General features: G+C 41.3%; 1 protein-coding gene across 1 annotated transcript in view; it reads right to left on the bottom strand.

The window, feature by feature from the left end:
• slc6a3 (solute carrier family 6 member 3) overlaps window positions 1-22030 on the bottom strand; it is a 114177-nt gene extending 92147 nt beyond the window's left edge. Inside the window, exons 1-3 of the mRNA XM_078535273.1 lie at window positions 21736-22030; window positions 20970-21101; window positions 17963-18194 (exon numbers count right to left, since the gene is read on the bottom strand). Of these exons, the coding sequence (XP_078391399.1) occupies window positions 17963-18194; window positions 20970-21101; window positions 21736-22030 (659 nt within the window). The remainder of the gene's footprint in view (window positions 1-17962; window positions 18195-20969; window positions 21102-21735) is intronic.
• Between the last annotated feature and the right edge of the window lie 5781 nt (window positions 22031-27811).

The raw sequence follows: 27811 nt of genomic DNA, 5'->3' as shown, positions 1-27811 counted from the left end.
CCAGAAAGACTGGCAGTTAATATAAAAGGGAATCAAAAAATCTTCTATAAGCAGATAGATAGTAACAGTGTGGTAAGAGGAGCAGTGGGGCTGATTATTGACCAAAAAAGCAACTTATGCATGGAGGCAGGGGGCAGGGCTGAGATACTAAATGATATTACTCTGTATCTGTCTTTACCAAGGAAGAAGATTCTGCCCGAGACACATTGAAAGTGGAGGTGGTTGAGATACTGGATGAGCTAAAAATTGATAACATACAAATATACAAGCTTATAAATTAGGAGCAGGAGTAGATCATTTGGCCCCTTAAGCCTGCTCTGCCATTTGATAAGATTATGGATGATCTGATTGTGGCTCAACTTCACTTTCCTATCTGCCCCTATAACCTTTGACTTCCTTGTGAATCAAGAATCCATCTCATTTGGCCTAGCTGGGGAAGAGAATACCACAGACTAACAACCCTCAGAGAAAAAAAAAATTCTCCTCCTCTCTTCTTAAATGGTAAACTCTTTATTTATAAACTGTGACCCTCAGTTTCAGTCTCTCCCACAAGGGGAAACATCCTTTCAGCATCCACCCTGTCAAGTCCCCTCAGGATCTTCTAAGTTTTGATAAGATCATCTCTCAATCTTCTAAACTCCAATGCCCAACCTTTCCTCATAAGGTAACCTCTTCATTCTAGGAATCGGTCAAGTGAACCTTCGCTAACTGTGTCTAATACAATTACATCCTTTCATAAGTAAGGAGGCCAAAACTGTACACAGTATTCCAGATGTGGTCTCACCAATGCTCTGTACAACTGTGGCAAAACTTTCCTACTTTTATATACCCTTGTAATAAACGACAACATTCCATTTGCCTTTCCAAATCACTTGCCGCACCTGCATACTAACTTTTTGTGATTCATATACCAGGACACCCAGATTGCTCCGTACCACCGAGTTCTACAATCTCTCTCCATTTAAACAATGTACTGCTTTTAACTTCTTCTTGCCAAAGTGAACAAGTTCACATTTTCCCGTGTTATAACGCATCTGCCAAATTTTTTGCCTACTCACTTAAACTATATCATTTTGTAGACTCCTTATGTCCTCTTCACAACTTACTCTCCTATCTTTATGTCATCAGAAAATTTAGCAACCATACATTCAGCCCTTTCATCCAAATCATCTTGGGTTGGTGCAGACGAGCCCACCTCCACTTAGCTGGCTTGGCCCGCTTTAATTTTTTGACCAACAACCCTTTAATTAGTATGACGTGGGACTTCTGTCCATTTTCATTCGGAGATTGGCAGCTCTGCACACCAGCAGCACCAAACAGGAGCGGTATCACTGCCAGTACTGCGGGTAGACAAAGGAGGTGGCTTTCAGCGATGGACTCTCTGACATTCAGGTAAGTCCAGGATCCCGCTGGGGTCAGGCTGGGGCCTCATCCCATTGCTGCTCTGATATAATGGGAAGAGGGCCCTCATTCGCCCACCCACCATCATTTTTCTGCTTTATCACGTCAGGTGCCATATTTAAAGTGTGCAGCTGCATGCACACCTCTCAACGCTTCCAGCCCACGACTGTTGCACAGAAGACAGGAAAGGCAAAAGACTGCAGCCCCCTGCTTTAGTGACGCATCCCTCGAATATCTTTTGGAAGCCGTGGAGGCCCATCGTGGAGGTCCATCTGGCCGCAGGATGGGCAGCGACATCACCAATCCAGCATGGCCAATTGGTCACTGCCGATGCTGCACAGAAGAGGTTGGCCATCCAATGGAGATAGAGGATGGAATGGTCTCATTCATGCAGCCAGGGTATGGCGACCATCTCATCACTCTAAGCTCACATACTCAAGCACATCACACATCCACTGGCATCTCACTCACTGCCAGCTCAAAGGACATCACCACCCATTCTCACACACATACTCTCATATGTCCATCTGGCCTCATCTCCTCTGGAGACTGCCTCCTCAGCCCTCACTATCTTGAGGCCACTTGCACAGGTCAACATGTGCCCCCACACACACCCTGGGATACCCTCGTTCCCTATTATAGCCCTCGTCCTGCAGCTTCTTCCCTTGCCTGAGGCCACTTCTCCCCCTTCCCCAAGCAAGCCCTAGCCCTGCAGCCATTGAAAAGCCACTCAAATATGGCTGATCTGGTAGGTAGAGACCTGCCCATGAGCCCCCCTAAAAGTGATGTGGTGCTGTCTGTGAAGCCTGGTGCTGATGACTGCGAGTGCTGACCGAAGCAAGATAGACAAACAAACCTTGAAGTCCCGAGTAAAGTGCAGTCTGCCAGGTGCACGTCACTTATGTGCTGTTGTCAAACATGTCAGCGTGTTTTCCCGCGGACCTGGGCAGGCGATCCAACCGGGGGCGGTGGGGGGATGGAGAACAATTCCAGCGGGCAGGCCTAATAATGATATTCTGATGTATTACAATGAGATTCCCGACGTCCGATGGTGGGGAACGCCATCAGCGGGCTGAGGGGACAATCACGAACTGGTTTCACAACAGCATGAAACCAATTGCGCCTTATTGTCCGTTCACCCCACCGAACACGTCCAACACTGGCGGGCATGGAAAATCCCAGCCCCTGTGTTCAAGACTCCCTGACCAATGGAAAAAATCTCTTAGCATCCACCTTATCAAACTCTATCAAAGTTTCAATCACATCACCTCTCATTCTTCTAAACTCCAGACAATATAAGCCCAATTTACTCAGGCTCGCATCATAGGACAACCCCCTCATCCCAGGGACCAATTTAGTGAACCTTCGTTGTACCACCTCCAATGCAATTGTATCCTTTCTTAAATGTGGACACTAAAACTGCACACGGTATTCCAGATGCGGTCTCACCAAAACTCTGTACAAGTGTTAGAAGGCATCTTTATTCCTGTACTCCAATCCCATTGCAATAAAGGCCAACGTGCCATTTGCCTTCCTGATTGTTTGCTGCACCTGCAGGCTAACTTTCTGCATTCTTTGTACAACCATACACAAGTCTCTTTGAACATCATTTAGGACTGAGATGTGGAGAAATTTCTTCACTCAAGGCGGTGTGAATCTTTGGAATTTACAAGTTTCTCACCTTTTACAAAATATCCTGCTGTGTTATTCTTACGACTGAAGTGAATAACTGCACACATCCTTATATTACACTCCATCCAAATAACCTGCTGCTGGTCGGTGAAAGGAGAGGGTACTGACCCATCCAGAAAACATGAAGGAAAGTATATCTATCTATGTCAACCTAGCTACTTTATAAAATTATATTTTTAAAAATAGACAAAGGCTTTTCCCTGACTAGCCATGACTCACACCAGAGGAATTTACAGCCTTCAGAAACCAGCAAGGACCTTGTTATCTTTAGAGAGGTGCTAATGCCGCAGAAACTCAAATTCCAAAGAAATGCACCAACACCCTTTACATTTCTAAGGCAAAGCTGCCAATGGAGGTGGCATGTCTGTAAGGACAAAAGAAACACTGACTCCTCTATTAAACACCTCAATATTCCAGACCTAGGAGAATACATCCTTTGTCTAACACTCAGGAGAAGAAGTGAAAGGTATGTCATACGACCTCCCCCAAGCTACTAGAACCTGTAATATTGCCGTGTGGAACTGAGCCCAGACAGCCTACCATTTTACCATCTAACAGGTAGAAGCAGAAACAGCTCTGTCCAGGTAAATTGCCTGGCCATGGTCTACACTGTGTACTACTGGAATATTGGAACTCCTATATCGGTGCCTATAAAACTGATTCATCTCTATGTGCCTTCTTTCATCGTGGAAGTCCTCACTTCTGGAAAGTCGGATCACCCTGCAACAGTTTCAGCCTGCTACCCTCTGAAGGAATACGCCACTGGACCTTTGATTCTGGACTCATGTGAAACCATAACTCTTACGTGTATCATAGTCTTGCCCTGTACCCCTTTTTTTCTCTTATCTGTTTTTGATTATATGAGCGCAAACAGGGGCGAATGCTGCAAAACCCCTTTCAGGGTTTTGTGTGTGTGTAAGAATAAACTAACACTCTTGTTTTACCTTATGTTAAGTTTGCTGTGGGGTTATTAATTAAAGATTGGATCACTCCAAACTTAAGGGTTGGGGAAAACACTTATAAAGGGGGAAATCAGAAATTAAAAACACCTTTCTGTTTACAGACGGGTAGTGAGAGGAAAAATCATGGCTGTTTAAATTAATCCCCCTCCTGTCTATAATAGTACCTCCTTCCTGGGCTCCTGTGTCAATCAGAGGCCTCCTCACCCACAGTTTTTCCTCCCTTCATCCACCCTAACCCCCCCACCCCTTCCCCTGTCCAACAAGGGATAAGGCCCTTCATTGGGTATTCATTGCCCACTTAAGGGCCTCAATTGGGCCAGGCTAGTGGAATTTATTAGTGAGAAGTGTGAGGTGATGCATTTTGGCAGAATTGATATGGAGGCCGACCTGATAACACCCCAGCCACCTATAAAATCATGGAGGGGGTGGGGAGGATGGACCAGCAATGGGTATGCCACTGTTAGCACGGCGCCCTAATTTACGGGTCTACCCATCTATTTCCCCACCTGCGCTTGGGCCATAAAACTCAGCCCTGTGATTCTAACCAGAGCTTTGGGAAAATTCAGCATAACCTCTCTGATTTTATACTCAATAATTCTATTTATGAAGCCCAGGAACCCATATACTTTGCTAACTAACGTGACGCCCAGCTCCCACTGTCTTTACACATTCTTTAAAAATGTGCCATTTGGTCTAGATTGCCTCTCCCTATCAATTCTGCCAAAATGCATCACCTCACACTTCTCTATAATAGATTCCACTGGCCACTTGTCTGCCCATTCTGCTAGCCCATGATGTGCTGCAATTGATTGGTACCTGTCTGTTTTCGTCAGCAAATCTTGAAATTTTACTCTGTACTCCAATAACCAAGCCAGTTATATAAATCAAAAAAAGTGAGGGGAACATCACTTTCTACCATCCTCCAATCTGAACAACAACTATTCACTATGACTCAACATTGTTCTGTCCTAACGCTAATGGCCTGTTTAAGCGGACATTGACCCTCCTATTTTATGAGGCTCAATTTTGTTATCCAGCCTTGTACTTCGTCAAACACTTTTCTAAAATCCATATAGACAACACCCATTGCTTTTGCTTAATCAACCTTTTCTGTCACTTCATCAAAGAATTCAATTTGATTAGTAAAGTACAATCTGCCTTTTACAAATCCATGATCCTTAATTAGCTCAAACCTCTCTAAATGTCTATTGATTTTTTTTTTGATTATTGTTCTATAACTTTAACCACCACTGATGTTAAGTTGACCAAGCCTGTAATTACTAGGAATATTCTTATGCTGTTTCTTGAGTAAGGATGTCATATTTGCCACTCTTCAATCCTCTAGTACTTCCCCATATGTAAGGAATATTGCAAGATTATGGCAAACCCTCCCATCTTCTCCACTCATGCTTCACTTCGCAGCCTGGGATGCAAACTTTCCGGACCAGGCAACTTATTCATTCTAAGCATTGCCAGCCTTTTCAGTACATTCTTCCTGTCAATTTTCACCCCTTCCATTACCTTCTCCACTTCTACCATTATTTTGTCTGCATCCTCCTGTTTAGTAAGCACAGACACAAAGTACTCATTAAGTATTCTAGTCTTGCTCTATGCTTCCAAGCTTATATCACCTGCCTTGTCCCTAAGTGGCCACAACCCACCTGTAGTGCCCACTTACTATTTACATGCTGGTGGGAGGATTTTGCGTTCTCTTTTGTGTTAGCTGTCATTCTATTCTCATATTCTCTCTTTGCCAGTCTTATTTTCCTCTTTACTTCCCCTCTTAGTTAATTTTTTTGGTCTGGTTCTCGCTTGAAGAATTCACCTGACTTGCACCATATATCCTCCTTTTCGTTTCAGCATATTTTCTATTTCCCTTGTCATTCAAGGACCCCTGGGATTCGTTCCCTTACCTTCTGGCCTTGTTGAAATATACCTGAAATAACTCTTCCGTAAAGATCACCCATTGTTCTGTTATAGTTTTTCCTGTCAATCTTTGGTTTCATTTAACCCTGGCTAAATCCTGTCTAATCGTACTGAAGTTAGCCCTGTTCCAATTAAGAAGTTCTACTTTATATTGTTCCTTGCTCTTATCTAGTACCAATCTAAACCTTACAATACAATGATCACTCTTACCAAAGTGTTCCCCCACAGATACTTGTTCCAGTTGGCCCAGTTAATTCCCCAGTACCAGATCCAGCAATGTCTCCTTAAATGGAATGGTGGAGGGAAGGGCTCAGGTGGAGGGAAAGCTAGAAATTTAAAGAGAAAGGACAAAGCAATAGTGCAGGGCAGCAATATGTGTAATGATAACTGGCGTTTGAGAGTGTGATAGAGAATCGTTGCAGTCAAGAAGTATAACTATCTAACTCTTCCTAAAGAACTCCCCCCAGCGCACACACAGACACACAGACAGACAAACAGGACAAACAGATAGAGTCTCCCAACAGAGATGGGCTTTGGAAGATGTGCATTATAAAATAAAGGATAAAGTCCACAGGGTCTCAAAGTTGTTGACCTGGAGTTCCCTCATGTGAAGATGGGTCACTGGTCCAGGTGGATGCCTGGAAGTTCTCACCAGCGGCCTCAGCTTTGCAGGTCCAAATGCAGACTGGTTACACTCAAATGCGGGTTATCTGGCTACAGGTTGATAGCCACACACAATTTTAAGCAAGGTAGAAAGAGGGAGCCAGTCAAGGTAGCCTTCTTTCCTCAACTTGTTCTCCAAAAAAAAACTGCCTTCAAAACAAGCTGGTTCACAGCTTAAGTTTTTTTCCTCTCCTATGTGATTGCCTTTTGTCTTCCAGCTTTTCATTAATTAAAGTTTTTGCAGTTCAACACGAACAAACAACTCCTTCCCAAGTACCATATAGGTCAGGTGATTTCTTAGATTTCTTAAACTGTTTGTTTACAGTTCCAAGGTGAACTTATGACCTTGTTTTAAAAAAAAAATCCTGGTTAGCATCCACATGTCCAGATCATGCCAAATCCTTCCATTTTGTAAAATAAAACTTCAGTCCTGAGAGATATGATTCTAACATTTGATAGCCATTACAAAGACATGGCTACAAAGTGACCAAGACTAGGAACTGAGTATTCAAGAGTATTTGACATTTCAAAAGGATAAGAAGAAAGGAAAGGAGGTGAGGTAGCTCTATTAATAAAGGATGGGATCAGTACAGTAGTGAGAAATTATATTGTCCAGGAGGATCAAGGTGCAAAATCAGTTTGGGTGGATCTAGGAAATAGCAAAGGAAATAAGTCACTGATGGGAGTAGTTTTTAGGCTCCCTAACAACGGGCTTATAAGAAAGGTACTGCAGTAATTGTGGGTGATTTTAATCTTCATATAAACTGAACAAATCAAATTGGCAAAGGTGGCCTCAAGGATAAGTTCATAGAATGTATTCGGGACAGTTTCTTAAAACAATACATTGTGGAAGCAACCAGAGAACAGGTTATTTTAAACCTAGTTGCGTGTAGTGATATAGTATTAATTAATAATTTTATGGTAAAGAATCCTCTAGGCAAGATTGATAATACCATGATAGAACTTGACATTCAGTTTGAAGGTGAGAAATGTGGGTATGAAATTAGTGTCTTAAACTTAAATAAAGGCAATTACAAAGATATGAAGACAGAGTTGGCTAAAGTGGACTGAGAAATAAGTTAAAAAGTTAGATGATAGATAAGGAGTGGCAGACATTTAAGAAGATAATTTATCACTCTCAACAAAGATATATTCTATTGAGAAAGAAAAACTACAAGAATCATGAACCATCTGTGGCGAAGGAAGCCAAGGATGGTAGCAAATTGAAAGAACAGACATACATTGCTGAAATTAGTGGTAGGCCAAGGAGGATGGGAAAATTTTAGAAACCAGCAAAGGATGACTATACACTAATAAATAGGGAAAAATCAGAATATCAGAGTAAACGGGCAATAAAATATCAATACAGACAGTAAGAGCTTGTACAAATAAATAAAAAGGAAGAATGCAGCTAAAGTAAATGTTGGTCCCTTAAAGGATAAGGCTAGGGAATTAATAACATGAAACAAGGAAATGGAAGAGACTTTTGCCTCAAAAATTTTCATCTGTCTTCACTGTTGAAGACACTAAAAGCCAATAACAGTAGAAATTCAAGGGGTAAAATGGGAGGAGAGACTTAAAACAAAAACTATCACAGGAGAAAAAGTACTAGGCAAACTAATGGGACTAAAGCAGACTTGTCCAAGCACAGCCCATTGTGGTCCTCGAAGCTATTCTGTGGGCAGAATCTTCTGCTCAGTGAATGGGGGGGGTCCACTCACCAACGTGTAAAATGACGCGGGGTGACATCGGGCATGCGTCCGATGTCACCCCGCGTCATTTAGATTTTCTGGTCGGTGGGCACACAGCCAGGTCGGCTGCGTGTCCGCCGACCTGTTAATGGCCTATTAGTGCCATTAAAAAACTAATTGAAATCATTAATGGACCTGCCCATCCAACCTTAAGGTTATCGGGCAGGCCTGGAGCCCAGGCGGGCTTCTGAAAAAACATGAAGCCTCATCCATGGGCGGAATGCGGTTTCATGAGTGATTTAAAAATCTCGGAATATTTCAAAATAAAAGTTATGGACATGTCCCAGCTCATGTGACTGTCACATGAGGGAACATGGCAGCGAAATTTTTTTCTCATGTTTATTTGAAGTTTCAAATCTGAGCTGATGTCCCTGAGGCTGCACTTTGCCTCAGGGAGATCCATGCGCTCTTTCGCATGCATGTGGGGAAGAGACAGAAGGTACTGAAGGGCCCAGGGAAGAGAGAGAGAGAGAAAGGCTGCCGGGCCAGGGAGGCAAGGGAGTGAGGCCACGGGACCTGGGTAAGGGCGAAGGCACTTGCTACCGGGTGTGTGTGTGTGAGTGTGAGAGTGTGAGAGTGTGAGAGAGTGTGTGAGAGTGTGTGAGAGTGTGTGAGTGTGTGTGAGTGTGTGTGTGAGTGTGTGAGCGTGTGTGTGAGCGTGTGTGTGTGTGAGTGAGTTTCAATAAGATCACCTCTCATTCTTCTAAACTCTAATGAGCTCAACCTGCTCAGCCTTTCCTCATAAGATTCTTCATCCCAGCAATCAGCCTTCTGAACTACTCTCAATGTAAGTATATCCCTCCTTAAATAGGGAGACCAAAAGTGTATAGAGCTCTAGGTGTGGTCTCACTAATGGTTATAGTTGTAGCTATGTTGAGGTTACGGTTGTAGCATGACTTACCTGCTTTTATAGTCCATACCCCTCACAATAAAGGCCAACATTACATTTGTCTCCCTAATTAGTTGGTGTACCTTTTGTGATTCATGTACAAGGACACCCAGATTTTTCGGTTCCACAGCATTCTGTAGCCTCTCAACTAATATTTTGCTTTTCTATTCTTCCTACCAAAGTGGATAGTCTCGCATTTTCCAATTTTATATCCATCTGTCAAATTTTTGCCCAGTTACTTAACCTATCTATATCCCTCTTTGGATGGAATTTAATACCCTCCCTTGAGATGCGTTTGGTGGGAGAGAATTTAATTTGGCAGGAAGAAGGAGATCCTTCATGATTTTGAATACTTTTCAACCTTCTCTTCTGTAAGGACAACAACCCAATCTTCATCAATGTATCCACGTAATGCTTTTCATAGATTTCTATATGTCACATTCATGACACACCACCAGCTTTGTCATGTCTCTTTAACCTTACTCATTTAATTATTCAATTATTTACTAATTTAGTTAGTTAAAGCAATGACAGGTTACAGTTTCCAAGCTTGGAAACAAAAGAAGAAGACTCACCAACTACTGAAGGTAAAACAAAAAGAATGAACAGGAGCACTCCCTCCCCTCAGCGCCAAATTTCCAACTAAGCATTCGGTTCATGAAGCACTCTGTTCTCAGGTCACTTTGTGCTTCCCCACACTTTGAAGTAGCAAACTTTGTCTGCTGTTATACAGAGCTTATGACTCACACCCCAGTCACAACTACGAAATCAATTTCTGTAGCAGGAAGCTAACACTTATTCAGGCGGCCACTTTCAGTTGCTTTTATATAGCTCCTGCAGCAAAGCAAAAGCTTGGTCAAAGGTAGGCTTTAAGGAACATCCAAAAAAGGGGGAGAAAAGTAGAGAGGTGGAAAGGTCTAGAAAGGGTATTCCAGTGCTTAAGATCTAAGCAGCTGAAGGCATAGTGGTAAATGGCAGACAAGTGAAAATTGGAAAAACGAAAGAGGTCAGAATTTTTGAAGGACTACAGAGATTTTTTTTTCATTCTTTCACGGAGCGCAGGCATCGCTGGCTAGGCCAGCATTTATTGCCCATTCCTAACTGCCCTTAAGAAGGCGGTGGTGAGCCACCTTCTTAGGCCACAGGAGGCTGTTAGGAAGGGAGTTCCAGGATTTTGACCCAGTGACAGTGAAGGAACGACGATGTATTTCCAAGTCAGGATGATATGTGGTTTGGAGGGGAACTTTCAGGTGGTGGTGTTCCCATGCATCTGCTGCCCTTGCCCTTCAAGGTAGTAGAGGTTGCGGGTTTGGAACATGTTGTCAAAAAAGCCTTCGTGAGTTGCTGCAATGCATCTTGTAGATGGTACACACTGCTGTTACTGAGGGTGGAAGAGCTGGGAATATTACCTATGCATCTGAATCAACGAACTTGATGCATCTCAATCACAAGAGTCTGTAACAAGCCTTTTTTAACATCATGCTGCTGGATCATAAGATTAATTTTATGATCATGAGCTAAGGAACTATCAGGGAATCATATGTGCAAACCTAATAATTTCTTGTATATCAAAATTAAAATCATAGGTGCTGCATCCATGATTGCATGATATCTGCTGCCAAAGGGTAAACCTCATCGCTAGTAGTGCACATTCGTAAAATCAGTCCTCAAATGATAAGTTGGTACAAGGTGATTTTCATCAGGATGTATTAGAGTGTATCCCAAAATTGCAAAACTCCACTTCCAATCTTGATGAGAACACTAATTGGAAAATCAGGCAGAGATCAGCATGTCCAAATCACATCACTCCTGATTTTGCAGCCATAAATCAATGGATGAAAAACTAAGGGCATTACAGGCTGGCCATTCTGACCTGCACTCTGTTCAAATGGGACTCCATGCTGGGAGAACACAGCTCAATATTCAGTCATTTTATTTTGCATTTGAAAGCATACTGGGAGAAGAATTGTGCAATTTTGGGCCTGTTGCATATCCTTTATGCTACATTTGTCTCTGCCTTAGCATGAAGGATGGCAAAACTGTACCTTTTTGCTGAGCAAAATTAGCATTTAACAAAATTATGCTTGCAATATTTTCTATGGGAGAAGACAATGTCGGCATTTCTGTCCCACTACTTATAATGAGCTTGAAGCCACTTAATTTCGTACAAAGCTATTGTGTTTCAAAAGCAAAGTAAAATGACTGGTTGTCAGGCTGAGTTCTCTCATAAAACTAGATAATTTCATTCAGTACCAGAGCTAAGAAACACAGCTTGTCCGGTCTCCAACAAACTGTCTGTGAGATAATGGAAGTTGTGATTTTGTCGAACAGGTGAATTCTACAGCATTTAGTAACAGTGCTGAGTCTGTATGATTTGTACAGTATGAATGTGTTTTTTTAATTCTTTCATGGGATATGGGCATCGCTGACTAGGGCAGCATTTATTGCCCTTGAGAAGGTGATGGTGAGCTGCCTTCTTGAACCGCTGCAGTCCATGTGGTGCAAGTACACCCACAGTGCTGTTTAGGGAGGGAGTTCCAGGATTTTGACCCAGTGACAGTGAAGGAACGGTGATATAGTTCCAAGTCAGGATGGTATGTGGCTTGAAGCAGAGCTTGCAGATGGTGGTGTTCCCAAGAGTTTGTTGCCTTTGTCCTTCTAGGTGGTAGTGGTCATGGGTTTGGAAGATGCTGTTGAAGGAGGCTTGGCAAGTAGCTGCAGTGCATCTTGTTTGATGGTGCACACTGCTGCCACTGTGTGTCAGTGGTGGAGGAAGTGAATGTTTACGCTGGTGGATGGGGTGACAATCAAGCGGGTTGCTTGTCCTGGATGATGTTCTTGAATGTTGTTGGAGTTGCACTCACCATGCAAGTGCAGAGTATTCCATCACATTCCTGACTTGTGCCTTGTAGTTAGTTGACAGACTTTGGGGAGTCAGGAGGTGAGTTACTTGTCACAGGATTTCTAATCTCTGACCTGCTCTTGTAGCCATAGTATTTATGTGGCTGGTTCAGTTCAGTTTCTGGTCAATGGTAGCCTCCAGGCTGTTGATAGTGGGGGAATCAGTGATGGTAATGCCATTGAATGTCAAAGGGAGATGGTTAGATTCTCTCTTGTTGGGGATGGTCATTGCCTGGTACTTGTGCGGTGTGAATGTTATTCATCACTTACTAAGTCAAGCCTGAATATTGTCTATGTCTTGCTGCACATGGACATGGATTGATTCAGTATCTGAGGGGTTGTGAATGGTGCTGAACATTGTAAAATCATAAGTGAACATCCCACTTCTGACCTTATGATGGAGCGAAGGTCATTGGTGAAGCAGCTGAAGATGCTGGGGCATTATCCTGAGAAACTCTGGGACTGAGATAGTTGGTCTCCAACAACTATAACTGTATTCCTTTGTGCTAGGTGTGACTCCAACCAGTGGATGTTTCCGCCCCGATTCCCATTGACTTCAATTTTGCCAGGGCTCCTTGATGCCACACTCAGTCAAGTGTTGCTTGATGTCAAGGGCTGTCACTCTCACCTCCCCTCTTGAGTTCAGATCCTTTCTCCATATTTGGACCAAGACTGTAATGAGGTCAGGAACCAAGCAACCCTGGCAGAATCCAAACTGAGCATCGGTGATTAGATTATTGCTATGTAAGTGCTGCTTGATAGCACTGTTGATGACACCTTCCATCATTTTGCAGATAATTGAGTGGAGGCTGACGAGGAGTAATTAATTGGATTGGATTTGTCCTACATTTGGTGGAAAGGACCTACCTGGGCAATGTTCCTTATTGTCAAGTTGATGCCAATGCTGTGGCTGTGCTGGGACAGCTTGGTTAGGGGGTGCAGCTAGTTTTTAAGCATAATTTTTCAATACTATTGCGGGAATGTTGTCAAGACCCATAGGCTTAGCTGTATCCAGCGCATTCATCCAATTCTTCACTTCATGTGGAGTGAATCAAATTGGCTGAAGACTGGCATCTGTGATGCTGGGGACATTAGGAGGAGGCTGAGATGGATCATCCACTCGACACTTCTGGCTGAAGATGGTTGCAAATGTTTCAGCCTCATCTTTTGCACTGATGTTCTGGGCTCCCCATTATTGAGAATGGGAGTATTTGCAGTGTCTCCTCCTCCACCTAATTGTTCAATTGTCCAGCATCATTCACGACCGGATGTGGCAGGACTGCAGAGCTTAGATTTGATCTGTTGGTTGTGGATTGTTTAGCTCTGTCTATTGCATGCAGCTTCCACTATTTGGCATGCAAGTAGTCCTGTGTTCTAGCTTCATCAGGTTGACCCCTTATTTTTAGATGTCTGGTGCTGCTCCTGACATGCCCTCCTGCACTCATTATTGAACTAGGGTTGATTCCCTGGCTTGGTGGCAATGGTGGAGTGGGAGATATGCCAGTCCATTACGTTACAGATTGTGGTTAAAAAGGTTCTGCTGATGCTGATGGCCCACAGCGCCTCATGGACGCCCAGTCTTGAGTTGCTAAATCTGTTCAAAATCTATCCCATTTAGCATGTGGTAGTGTCACACAACACGATGGAGGGTATCCTCAATATGAAGGCAGGACTTCGTCTTCACAAGGACTGTGTAGTGGTCATTCCCACCCACGTTGTCATGGACAGATGCATCTGAGAAAGTTAGATTGATGAGGACAATATCTAGTAGGTTTTTTCATTTTGTTGGTTCCCTCACCTCCTGCCACAGCCCCAATCTAGCAGTTATGTCCTTTAGGACCCGGCCAGCTTGGTCAATAATTGTGCCACTGAGTCAGTCTTGATTATGGACATTGAAATCCCTCACCCAGAATACATTGTGCCCGGGCCACCCTCAGTGCTTCCTCCAAGCGGTTCAACATGAAGGAGTGCATCCCTCATCTGCTGAGGGATGGTGGTAGGTGGTAATCAGTAGGAAATTTTCTTGCCCATATTTGACCTGATGCCATGAGGCTTCATGGATGTTGAGGTCTCCCAGGGCAACACCCTCTCCACTGTCCCACTGCCTCTGCTGGGCCTTTTCTGATGATGGGGCAGGACATACCCAGGAATGGTGATGATGCTGTTTGGGACATTGGCTATAAGGTATGATTCAGTGAGTATGACTGTGTCAGGTTGTTGCTTGACTAATCTATGGAACAGCTCTCCCAATTTAGTGCAAGTCTAGATGTTAGTAGGGAGGACTTTGTCGAGGATCGACACGGCTGGGTGTGCTGTCGTCATTTCCATTGCCTAAGTCAATGCTCTGTGGCCCATCGCCAGATTTATTCCTTTTTGACTTTTCTGTAGCTATTTTGCAGAACTGAGTGGCTTGCTAGGCCTTTGGTTGGCTTGCTGAGAGTCTGGAGTACCATGTAGGCCACACCAGGTAAAGATGGCAGATTTCCTACCCTAAAGGACATTAGTGAACCAGATGGGTTTTTACGATAATCGATTATATTTCATGGCACCATTACTGAGACTAGCATTGAATTCCAGATTTTTATTAATCAATTGAATTAATCAGTTAAATTTAAATTTCACCAGCTGCCATGGTGGAACTTAAACCTATGCTCCCAGGGCATTAGCCTGAGCCTTTGGATTCCTAGTCCAGTGACACTACCACTACAACGCCCTACATCATGTACTATATTAACAGCCAAGGAATGAAAACTGTACTTTATAAATCATAGATGGGGGAAATTCTGGATTAGTTTTGCTTTAATTGAAGATGCTTTCAGTGTTATTTATTGAGAAGTCAAGGTAAAAAAACCCAGCAAAGCTGGAAGGACAGAAAACAAGGTAACAGTGTTTCTCTAACCACTGAATCAGCTGTAGCCAGTAAGCAAACCCTCCTGCACATACTCCAGATATGTTGCAGGTTTAACTACTCTGGGTGGCAGTACAGAAAGCCACTGAGTCAATGACTGCTCTCATTGACCAGGCAGATCCAATACCGTGCTTACTGCACCCCACAGAATGCAGCTAATTCAACTCTCACTACTTACTAAGAGAAGCTGCACTTCCCAAAAACAACGGTGCCTTTAATGCAATAAACTTCCCAAGGCCCTTCACAAGAACATATTCAAACAGAATTCGACACCATGGCATAAGGGGATATATCAAGCAGATAACCAAACAAGTCGGTTTTAAGGAGAGTCTTAAAGGTGAATAGTTTTAGGGGGGAGGGAAGTTCAGAGCTTAGATGGTCGCCAATGGTGGAGTGATAATTGTCAGGAAATACAAGGCCAGAATTGGAGAAACAAGGAGATCTCCCCACAGCCAATAAATATGTGGCGGAGACATTTATGGAGCACTCTGTAAGCTGAATGGATAATGTTTGGCTTCCAGCTAGTACTGGAAAATGTCAGGTTTTATGGGATGCAGTTCTGAAGGGTTAATTGGCACAACACTTCTCCCTGAACAGTAATCAAATTAATTACTAGAAGATGAAATCAGACTGAGTAGAAAGTATGCTATCTATATCAGATAAGAACAGCAGCCCTAAATAACATGACCTTTTGCTCCTTCCCATTCCCAACCCGAATGAATTGTGAGTACTTTAGGCTACATATCATGCTTCAATTATTGAACATGTACTACTCCCAGTGCTGACCTGCATTCCTGGACATGATAACAAGCCTAAAGTACCAATGTACCTTTCCAACAAATAAGATGTACTCAAAATATAACACCAGAAAAATTCATATTGAAGTGCAAATATTTGAAGGTTCACATTTTTTTAAAGTAAAATGCAAGGTATTGCCAACTGTGAAAGGTGAGGCAGTGAGAAGAAAACTGAGGTTGGGTAGTGAGGCTAATGGTGAACATCACTGCCTGAATTTTTGTTCATTTTTCTCTGCAACCCCACCCAATTCTGGATGGCACCATGGAGAGAAAATATTTCCCATGGTCTTGTCTTTTGAAATCAGAGATCAACTCAAAAATTAGTGGGAAGTTAATCAGTTCTGTCTATCATTGTGAATGTTGACAGGTGACATTTGAAGCTAATGCAGCCAAGAAACTTCTTTGGGCACAGGTAAAGGTCATTATATTGGAAACTCTCTGCATCTTCATACACAAATGGGAAACTGACCTCTAATCCCAACTCTTGGGTTCATCCATTGTTCAATAGAATCTTCCTTTGAGGGCAGGATCTTACCGGAAAAATAACGTTGTGTTAACGATGCATACCATTATTAAAGTGCAAACCAACCATCAAAATCGGTGGCTTAACAGATATGCCATAAATTGTGAATTTGCAGAACTTGTTGATCTACTTACCCTGGTCCTCTATTTGTTTCACACAAATGACATCTCACACTTGCCTACACATTGTTTTTAAGAATTTACAGGATTCACATATGAATTAATTGCCCATTAAACTGGCCACAGAAAGTTAGGCCTGGTGATTCCTTTTTAACAATGTGATAATTGCTAATGCAATATCATCTATTCTCTGTTTCAGAAATTGAACAATTTAAACTGTGCAGTCACTTGTTAAATTGCTCTTAGAAGTTTTAAACATTACACCTTTTTTCCACTTTTTTCTCTCTCTTAATTCTATCTTTCTTTCACTCTCTGTATTTCTCTTCCAGTACCTTATCTGACTCTAATTCATCCCCCTTCTGAGTTTCTTCTTCAATTCTTAAATCTTATTGGTTGCAGAGATATACTTGGTCCTACTATTCATTTAGGTCCCAGTTGCTCTCATCGTGCTGTTATCAGCTTGCACTTCCAGCAAGTTATGGGGCAAAAATGTTTGAGCAGCTGAGAAAGGTTTAACTAATGGGGCTTGCTTGCTGCAAGATGCCCCGCTTCAACAAGATCCAGTCCAATTATGTTTGTCACATACCTATAAATACATACGATAGGAATTTTTAAACCTTTCACAAACGCCTTAAATGAAATAATGAAAACAGTTTGATTGACAACTTAGAATCATAGATTTTTCTTTTGATTGAATTTTTGCCAAATTTGTGAGTTAAAGTTAGGAATCATGTGATGAGCCTTGATTTGAAAATTGTTTAGTCACAGGAAGAAGAAGGGTAAATGGAATGATATAGTTAAAGTTTAGAAGGAACAAGAAACAGAAGTGCAGAGGAACGATGATCATTAAAACAATATTAAACAGAGAAAACAAGAAAGAGAGAGGAAGAGAAGGCAAAAGAGAAAATTGCTGCATGTAGAGTGATGTATTTAAAGCTTAGAAGAAACAAGAAAGTAAACTACAGAGGAGCAATGACCATAAAAATATTAAGCCTAGAGAGAACAAGAGACAATGAAGGAAAAGGACAAAAAGGAAAAGACAAAGTAGGAGGAAGAAAGTGAGAGAGAGAAAGAAATAGGAAAGTTATGATGGCAAGAGATAGAGGAGTCACCTATCTGACACCATCTTTTTCTTAATTGCAGGGTCAGGCAGATAGAGTGTCCTTCTTGGCACTTTCAGTTACCTTATGCCTGGGAATTGTATTCCCTATTAAACCTGCCCTGTAATAAAATCCCAAAGTATCAGAAGCTATAACCTTAGCAACCAATGCTACAGGTACTCTTCATGAATGATGACACACACCAGAAGAATTAGCAAATCAGAACCAGCGTTACAACATAAAAAGGATAAATTGCCTTTAGGCAAAGGTAATGCTATGAAAGACAGCATCTAATACCTGGAGCAGCTGTAATAAAACTCTTCTACTTACTCATAGTATTCAGCTGCAGGGTTGCTTTTGTACTCATAATATTTTGTGGATGTGTTTTGCTGGGTAAAGCTGGTGAAGTCAGAGCAATTGGGGCTGTTCCAACTATTGTTGCAGTGGATCCAGGGTAGCTCCATGGTAAAGGATGAGAACAGATAATAGAGAGCCCAGGCGATGATTACATTGTAGTAGAAACCAACATACAGTGCAATCAGGATAACTGTGAAGCCAACACCTAAAATAATTGTGCAGATAACAGAGAATCAATGTCTGGTGTAGCTCTTCACTGTTATTTTAAAAGTAGAATCAAGAACATTTCTTATACAAATAAAATCATGACAATCCCACTCATTGTACTATACAAAAAAGTGACTCCAAAGGTTGATAACATGGAGAATAGTGAATAGTGATTACAAGAGTGAAATCTAACTGAGGATTTCAAAAGTGTTACGAACTGTGAGTTCATCATGTAAGTATTCTATAAATAACAACTGATGCCTGACATTAGATTGTTATCTTGAAATCACACCAGGATATCAGTGCATATGTTTTAATAGTATCTACACTGTCAGCTTTATGACGATTTTACTCCATTTGAGGTCTGTGTAATGTTAGCAGCAACCAATGAGTGCAGATAGTAACCATTAGCACACTTCATGAATGATGATGCACTCCAGAGAATTAACAAATGCAACATTGTTAATTATTTGATTGCCAAGGATATCATTAGCCATTATTATATGCATTATCAATAAACTTGACTTCAGAAACGTTCATATTGCTTCAGAGGCATTCTGATGGGGCATGCACGTGTGATTGATTTGTGTTGTGGTTGTTATATGGCACATCACACATCGCACTTCTATCGCCACAGGAATATTACTCAAACTCCACAATGCCTCAGAAAATCTTTCCTTATGGCTCAGGTTTATACTGGAATTATGTTTTTTTTTATTTATCATCTTGCTTTTCTGTTTATTCTTCTATACCAGGTCAATAGTTACAGAAGTAAATTTGAATATTGGCTGTGGTAAACCATTTATTTCATTAAATAGTGTTAAATTATGATGTTCCACATCTCCTTCAATATAACATTTAAAGCTAAAGACACAATGTATGGGGTTCCTTCAAACAATATTGATCCTTAATGTCTAAATCCATGCCATTATACACATACAATAAAAATTTATTCACAAATGCAAAATTCTCTAAAATAACTTTGATTTAAATGAAACTAAACCTCATTAGACCAGAACAAGGATTACGAGAAGGTATTTTGAATTTCCTTCCAATGCTTTTCAATAAATTTCAACATCAGATTATTGTATCTGGTATTTATCACAATAGGCCTGCAAAATAACTTGAACCAAAAGCTTTGTAGATGATTTTAGAGAGCCAATCTATTGAGCAAAGGGGGATAGTAATAAATATCGAATAAGCTTTTTCTGACAGCTACTGTTATAAAGAATATTTTGTACAGCAACATTATCACAGAATCACAGTGCAGAAGAGGCCATTCAGTCCATCGTGCCTGCACCGACACGTGAGAAACACCTGACCTACCTACCTACCTAATCCCATTTACCAGCACTTGGCCTTGAATGTTATGACGTGCCAAGTGCTCATCCAGGTACTTTTTAAAAGAATGTGAGGCAACCCGCCTCCACCACCCTCCCAGGCAGTGCATTCCAGGCCATCACCACCCTCTGGGTAAAAAAGTTTTTCCTCACATCCCCCCTAAGCCTCCTGCCCCTCACCTTGAACTTATGTCCCCTTGTGACTGACCCTTCAACTAAGGAGGACAGCTCCTATCCATCCTGTCCATGCCCCTCATAATCTTGTACACCTCGATCAGGTCGCCCCTCAGTCTTCTCTGCTCCAACGAAAACAACCCAAGTCTATCCAACCTCTCTTCATAACTAAAATGTTTCATCCCAGGCAACCTCCTGGTGAATCTCCTCTGCACCCCCTCCAGTGCAATCACATCCTTCCTATAATGTGGTGATCAGAACTGCACACAGTACTCCAGCTGTGGCCTCACCAAGGTTCTATACAACTCCAACATGACCTCCCTACTTTTGTAATCTATGCCTCGATTGATAAAGGCAAGTGTCCCATATGCCTTTTTCACCACCCCACTAACATGCCCCTCCGCCTTCAGAGATCGGAGAATGTTTTTAGAGTATCCCTTTACAGGGTTTCCTATATTGAAGGGTGTGCGCCTGCACCATGAAACTATTGACACAATGTCTTAGCTGAAATATGAGAAGATTAGCATTGGGCGTAGCCAAGTCCTCAGGGAAACGTGCGATTTGCTCTGAACTCCAGTTTCTGCAGTGAGCTTTTGCACCCCCAATGTCTGATTTCCCCACAATCTGGTACACGAGATAAACTGCTCTGAAATACTCCCACTTCTTAACAAAAGCACCGAGAAAATGTACATTTTTGTTTAGAACATTGAGGCTAAAAACAATTGTGAGGGACCGTGTGACAGTTCAAACCGCAATATCTATTAGGACATTGACATGAAGCACTGTATATGACTTTCAACATTGAAAATTGCGCGGTTATCTGGTTTTGAGATTAGCATCGAGATCTGCTTTAACAGGGTAGACCAGAATCTTTCCAACGGCAATAGCTCTGCAGTTAATGGATGCATTAATAATAATACTGTAAAAACCTTCTTTCAGAGTTTGGATGAATACACGGCCTAGCAAAAAACGGAACGGTGCAATTTTAATTTTTCCTAGTTTTTTTCGCTCCTTTTCTGAATGTCTGATTCACGCTAAACGATAATTCCAGTGTACAAGCAACTTCACCCGTTCTTTAAGTGTGGACAGACTTGTTCTTGAGACTATTAAAAAACATGCCTCATGCTACCTTATTCGACATTCACACGGTGCACTCTCTCATACAGGCCAATGAGAAGTGACCGAGAGTGCAAACCCTAGCTGATTTTTTGCCCCATCTTCAAAAGACCTAATGAATGAATGCAAAAGGAACTGTTTACCTTTAAATATGGGGCAGATCTTCCAAACTCCTGCAGCCCCTTCCCTGTTGAACTGTCCCAGTGCCAATTCCATATAAAATAGTGGCATTCCAGCAATGAACATAAAGAACAAATAAGGAACGAGAAATGCCCCTAGGGGAAAACAAAGAACCTTATAGCATGCTTACGGCAGTGCAGCCTCAGCGAGGAGACTCGAGCTGTTGATGTACAATTACATTGTCCTTAGGGTTTAGTCACAGAGCAATAACTGCATTGCAAACAGAAGTCGCCAATATGGTACATGGAGAGAAGGGCGTTCTGTACCAAGTCATAGGTCCTTACAAGCAGATAAAAGAGCTTCAAACGGAATAATCGCATGTTTTCACTTTGTCAATTCACTCATTTAAGTTACAAAGACTTGCCGATTCTTTGATATCTCAATGAAATACTCCATTATATTTGCAATTACTAATTCAATAAATTAACTGAAAGCACACTCGGAATTTAACTGACCTCAGTCACGGAGCAGGAGGGAAATGATTTGGGGGGCATACTGTCAGATTACACTATCTAGTTTTGATTTAGCCTCTGGGATAAAAAGCTAAACTAACAAACGGTCATTATCACTGTGGTCCAATCAGCGTGTCGTCAAAACACACAGTCCGATATATTGTTAACATAGGTTAGGGCTGATGCACGGTTTCTTCGGAGGAGCATGAGAGAAGAGGTCAAAAGATTTCAGAGAGACGAGAAAAGCAGAGAGGGACTGATGGTGTAGATTTCCTACCTCCGCCGTTGCGATAACAAAGATAAGGGAATCTCCAGACATTGGCCAAGTCCACGGCAAAGCCAACAACTGAGAGAAGGAAATCGATCTTCTTGGCCCAAGTCTCCCTGTTCACGGTCTCGCTATCTCCTTCCTCGGAAGGCTGGGGAGAGCTGCTCAGAGTTGAATTGGTGAACTGAACGCCATTCTGCTCCTTTACCAGGATCAGCTCCACCTTCTTGGTCTCCATCCTGTTAAACTCTTGGACTGGAGCCACGACTGAAGACATCAGGCTGGGGAGTTTGGCTTTGATCATGGGAGCCCTGCGCACTTCAGATCTTTAACCGCCTCAAGACTCGAGCACTCGTCAATTAGGCTTTCAGGGCAGGGACAGCAAAAAATGTCAGTCACCGTGACCGATCCAAGCTAGGAAACAGGAGAAGACGGAATCCTTAATCAATCAATTTACCGATTCAAACTGCACCGAACACATCAGGAAACAACAAGAAGGACGAGCCGTACATTTGAAACAGTGACCATTAATTCTATTGATCAGGTTCCCGTGTGACATTCGATAACTTGTTTTTATACAATGGATATATGTGGAATAGTTCCTGAGCTATGTACATAGAAAAGTACCGCCCGCGAGTCATTTTCCATTCGAATGATTCGATCATATAGTAAATATAGATTGCATGTTTGCTTTTTAAGTTAACTCAATTATTGTTGTTGTTAAACTATAACAGCGTTAAATATCAGCAATATTTGGAAAAATATGCTAACAGTGTTTGCAAACATATCGCGCATGCATACGCAGTTTTATCTGATATAAAGTCTAGCTTCCATCTGTTTTGGAGCAAGATTGTAGGATCAATATTGCAATAATTGTACCTAACAAGTTCCTTCCAGCTAGCGTGGACTTCAGCTGCCAGGCAAATCTGGAGATTGTTTTTTCCCTCTGTTCGGAAATGCAGCACCGTCTAAACAGCTGAAACAGAATGACATGCTTACCATTTCACCCAGAAAAAATACTGCTTGTCACATGAAATAAACGTTTACCTAAACAGACTTAATTAAGTACAATTATCACCTCCACACTCTATCTTAATTCCAGTTTATTCAGCTTGCCTTTTTGCAAGTTAAAAGATCAAAACGGAACTGTTTGGCAAACTCTGATACACCAACACATTTTGTTAACCCTCCACCTTTTTCGTTTTCAAAATTAACCAAAATAAAAGGAAACAAAACCCCAAAAAACCCTCCCTCTGGGCCATCCGCTTTACCTGTTTAATAATTACAGAACTGATCAGCCTTGCCTGAGGGCTCAGTAAATACACCGCGAACTAGTTGGCAGAGGAGGTGACAACGAAATCTAGAAGGGCTATTGCCAGTTCAATTCTGGGCAGGAGATAACAGCGAGCGCGCCACTGGAAGACTGAAGGGATTGATCAAAACGGGTAGCTTCCAAATCTCTTCATTGTGATTTCAGATTCACGGAGTTGCACTTAGGAGAAGCAGGCTACGCGGTGGGAGAGTGAGAGCTCGATCTTGAAGGCTTGCTGATTTCACCGGGAGTGGACGGACCCCCAACAAGACACGGAGCAACTGGAAGAAATCCAGCTCCGCTCATTCTCTCTAACGGGGCAGCGTTTAATACAAATTCATTCCCACCTGTCATGGGAATATAGAGCCCAGCACCCTCATGATCATTTGCCAAGGCTGTCACATGGGAATCAAATCAAGGCTCTGTGTTTTCCGCTCTGTGTGTCTTACTATTGGCTGTTAGGTACAATATATCTACGGTAATAATTAGCGTGATTCTATTTATTTTTAAGGTTAATTGCAACCCAGGATTAAAATAATTTTAAAGAAACCCAAAATACTGCAGGCAGTGGAAATCTGAAACAAAAGCAATAATGCTGGAAACTGTCAAGAGAAGGGCAATTTTGATGTCTCAGAACAGTTCAACATGGTATAATCTCAGGAGCATTTGCCTAAAAAAAACCCTCGAAAATACTGAAAAGAGTTATACTTCACTCTGAGTGTGGAACGTTCAATTTTATTAACACATTATGTATATTTTAACAACATCTTTGTCGTTATAATAATCTAATTTGGAATAAATTTCAGGAAAATTATACCATGGATATATCAGACCTACTGGAGCACGGAGCCTCCGGTAACCTTTCAAATTTGCATGTCCTTAAATGTATCGAACAGGAGACGCAAAACGGGAATTATGTATCAATATTATCATTTCAAACCTCGACTAGTTCTTTTTTTCAAACGGAATCCCCCTTGTTGTATTTGACAGCTAAGTAAAACGGACGAAGAGTTTAAAAAAATGAAGTATCGCCAGAGGCAAGATGATCGTGTAGCTAATATTCGTTCACGTTAATGAGTATGTACGTTTTGTCCAAATGTGACCCTGCGCTACATTAAACTGTTAACCAAAATAACTAAAGGTGTTATAAAACCTTTAAATAGTTCAGGGCAGGAAAACGGCCGGCTTAATTCAAGTGGTTCACAGTAAACGACAAACACAAATTCGTGGTCATTTTCCAATAACAAGGAGGATATTTTAAAATTATAATTTATGAATTATTTTAAAATGTATTGTAAATCCACCTTATTAAGTTTCACATTCCTGCCCTAGGATCCTATTTGCTGTAACATTTGTACTATTGCTTTGCTCCTAAATCACATTTATTTGGCGCAATATGTTCTCGCGAAGCGTCACGGTATAATCCCACTTGATAATCTAACATTTTTGTAATCATATTTTGCGACCGTTCCACCGATGCATGATAAGAATTTGACTGTGATCATACTTAGTATCATATGAGTTAGACCGTGGCTGTTTGTGCTATAATTATTGGCAGAATGATGAATTTATACTTGGGAGACACAGTCAGTAGAGGCTGCAACAATCCCAGAACAGAAAGGAAGCAAAACATTGCCAAAACAATCCTTCTGCTACCTTAAGACAAGGTTTAGCTCTGTACAAAACAAGCGGATCTTACTTGGAAACAGCCTGACTAGTCTTAAATATGAATAGTATTTTATCTTACATGCGCCACAATACTGTAAGAAAGCTTGAAGTATGTAACATACTTGGGTCGATGTATAGTCAGTAGTTACAAAGGAATTGAAAAACATTTCATGAAATAGAAACTCAAAGGTTATCGGAATGGAAGAAGCATTTTTGGGTGTGATCTAAGAACATATTTCCATTGATACTGTATTTATTGCTATTAAGTCCCACTGTTGGAGAATTATTCAGAATAAAGGGACACATTGTCTGAATGGGGCAGTCAATTGTGCAGGCTGTAGTCTATTTCAGGTCAATGTTATTTGTACTATTCAGAATATGTATAAATATAATCAAGTTTGCTGCCTATACTGATTTATGTGGGCCTAAGGTGAGTGTGTGAGAAATCACAAGATAAATAAAGATAAAAAGAGCCATTCAGCCCATCTTATCTATTCAGAAATATACCATACATGCCACATATTGTAGCACCAAGTGTTTTTGCTAAATAATTCCAGGGATTATGTCCTCATTACCCTATCTAGGAGTTCATACCCTTGATCAGTCTTTCTTGAGAAAAAAAAAACTCCATTTCAGTATTATATTTGTCTTTTCCCAGTTTGAACCTGTATAACCTTGTTCTACTGGTATTCACACTTACCTTTTCCATATTGTCTACTATCATATACCTTTATAAGGCTACCTCTCAGGCACTTACTACAGAGACTACAAAAACCTCACAATTCTCCAGCCTTTTCTTGGAACTCAACTTCTAGCACTAGGGGGAATCTCTCTCCAGTGCCATGAATGTCACCCTGTACTTCCGGTGTCCGAGTCTAAACACAATACTCAGTAGTGTTGGCTGACCAGAGTACTGGTCCAAATTGCTCCACTCCAAGTTGCACTTTACACTTTTAGCTTTATAATTTGGCATTCTATTTGCTCAGCTAATTGCTGCCCTACAGCGGATTTATTGTTTATTTGTCCAGTCACTGAGATTTCTAAGACTCATTCAATTTTATTTTAACTATTTCAACACCATTCATGAAGTACTTTGTCACCCTTTGCTTCTTCTTATGCAGAGCACCTTACAATTAATGTAAGTTGAGCTCTGCCCACTGACATATTTTGTCTATTTTATTTTGTATTTTTTAAGTGGCATCATTAAAATCAACTGCTCTTTTCATTTGGCAATGGAAGCAGTGGACAGGGCTTTACTGTCCCCTGGGTGGTGGATTAGAGGTGATGGGGAGCTGGTAAAATAACAGGGGGCTATGCCAGGAGGGCTCAAGATTCCCAAGAGAGCTCAAGTTTCCAAGGTTTAAGTATTGCGCTTATCTAAAAGCCCTTTCTGTCTATTGATTCATTCATTTTAACCATCACATACTTTTCCCCTAATCTCTATTAGTACTATGGAGTAAGTACCATCTATTCCTTTACTTTGTTTTACATCCTTTTAGTCTGCTTAAGACTTCCATCTTATTTATATCAAAGTCATTAATTATACTTATGGAGGATATATTGCTTATGTCATCCCTTGTGATAGAGGAAATAATCATTCATTTTATTTATTTTACATATCATATGTCAATGAATAGAATACTATTTATAATGAACTTTAATCTGTTTCACATTAATGGGAATATGGCAGAAGGATCTGGATTTTGGCTAGGCCTTAGTTAATGTGTGGAATTTCTACAGGACCTGGTTTTCTCCAGCCAAAGGATTGAAAACTGGAGCTGCAGTGTTATGGCTCATACCTTGGTGGTGTCCAGGCATTCATCATTTAAAGGTGAAGTGCTCAAAATATGTTGTGATGAATGGACATTGAAATTGCCCTCGAGGTTGTCTGATGGAAATGTGGGGTGAACATTCACCAGTGTCCAGCTTGGCATTTCCAAGGACATTGTAGGGGGGTGGTGGGTTGGGTAAGGATGATGGGGTGTGCTGCAAATGTGACCCCATAATGTTGATAGTCCATCCTGCAGGTCCCACCCCACCGACTCTCTAAATGTTGATGGGCTCAGTGGCAGAGTTCCCACAGTGAGTGCCATTCCAGCATAATGACCTGGATCACATTTCCATGGATTCTCCAGGGCAGCTAGACTCCTGGCATACTCAGGTGAATAAGGTTATTCCAAAAGATTATATCCAATTTCCTCTCTAAATTTCATTATCAATCCTAATTGACTCCAACTGATGCCTGGGAGAAGCACCATCTATAACAGGTGGCCTAACTGATTCCTAGAATGTGTATTCTGCGGATAGATTTAATTTCATAGCAACATCTTAATATAAATTGCTCAAGGTTCCTCCTGGGTTAAGTGGTCAGAAATAGTAGTATTAATTGATGGCCAGGACACCAAGAGGATTTATAATGATAAATCAGATGTTGTGCATGTATACATTGGAAATTTGTTTTCAGATCATGTCTGGAAATATAAAGATTAGCTAAGATTATATAATTATATTTCAGCTGTTAGGAAAATGATTGGTTCAAAATGGGGCAAGAGATTTCCCATATTATAAATAGTTTTAAAACTATGACTAATTTTGCCATGAGTAAGAACATACAGCACTCTCACCTCTAAGTCAGATGGTGTCTCATTCCCACTCTTGAAACTTGAACACCTAATCCAGTTTTAAAATCCAGTGCAGTACTGAGGGAGTGCCGTACAATTGGCAATGTCATCCTTCGGGATGAGGTGTTAAACTGAGATCATCTTCCCTCTCGGGTGGAGGTAAAAGATCGCATGACAGTAAAGAGAAAGATTTGCATGTTTTGAAGGAGAATGCAGTAGTTCTCTCTAGTGTCCCTCAAACAACATTATGAAAATGGATTATTTGGTCCTAATGGTGTTGTTTGTGGGACCTTGCTGTGCCAAATTAGCAGCTGCCAATGTAATGACTACATTTCAATAGTACTTCAGTAACTGTAGATTGCTATGGGCTGTCCTATTGTTATGAAAAGTGCTATGCAAGCCTTTCTTTCTTAAAACTCTAAAAAAGTCAAGGATTATAAAAGGATTTTTCAATTACTGAGGCTCATCTCTCTAGTACTGTAAC

This window comes from Cetorhinus maximus, chromosome 3 (assembly GCF_964194155.1).
Source record: "Cetorhinus maximus chromosome 3, sCetMax3.hap1.1, whole genome shotgun sequence".
Taxonomy (NCBI): Eukaryota; Metazoa; Chordata; class Chondrichthyes; order Lamniformes; family Cetorhinidae; genus Cetorhinus; species Cetorhinus maximus.
This window is presented reverse-complemented; position numbering and strand designations above follow the sequence as displayed.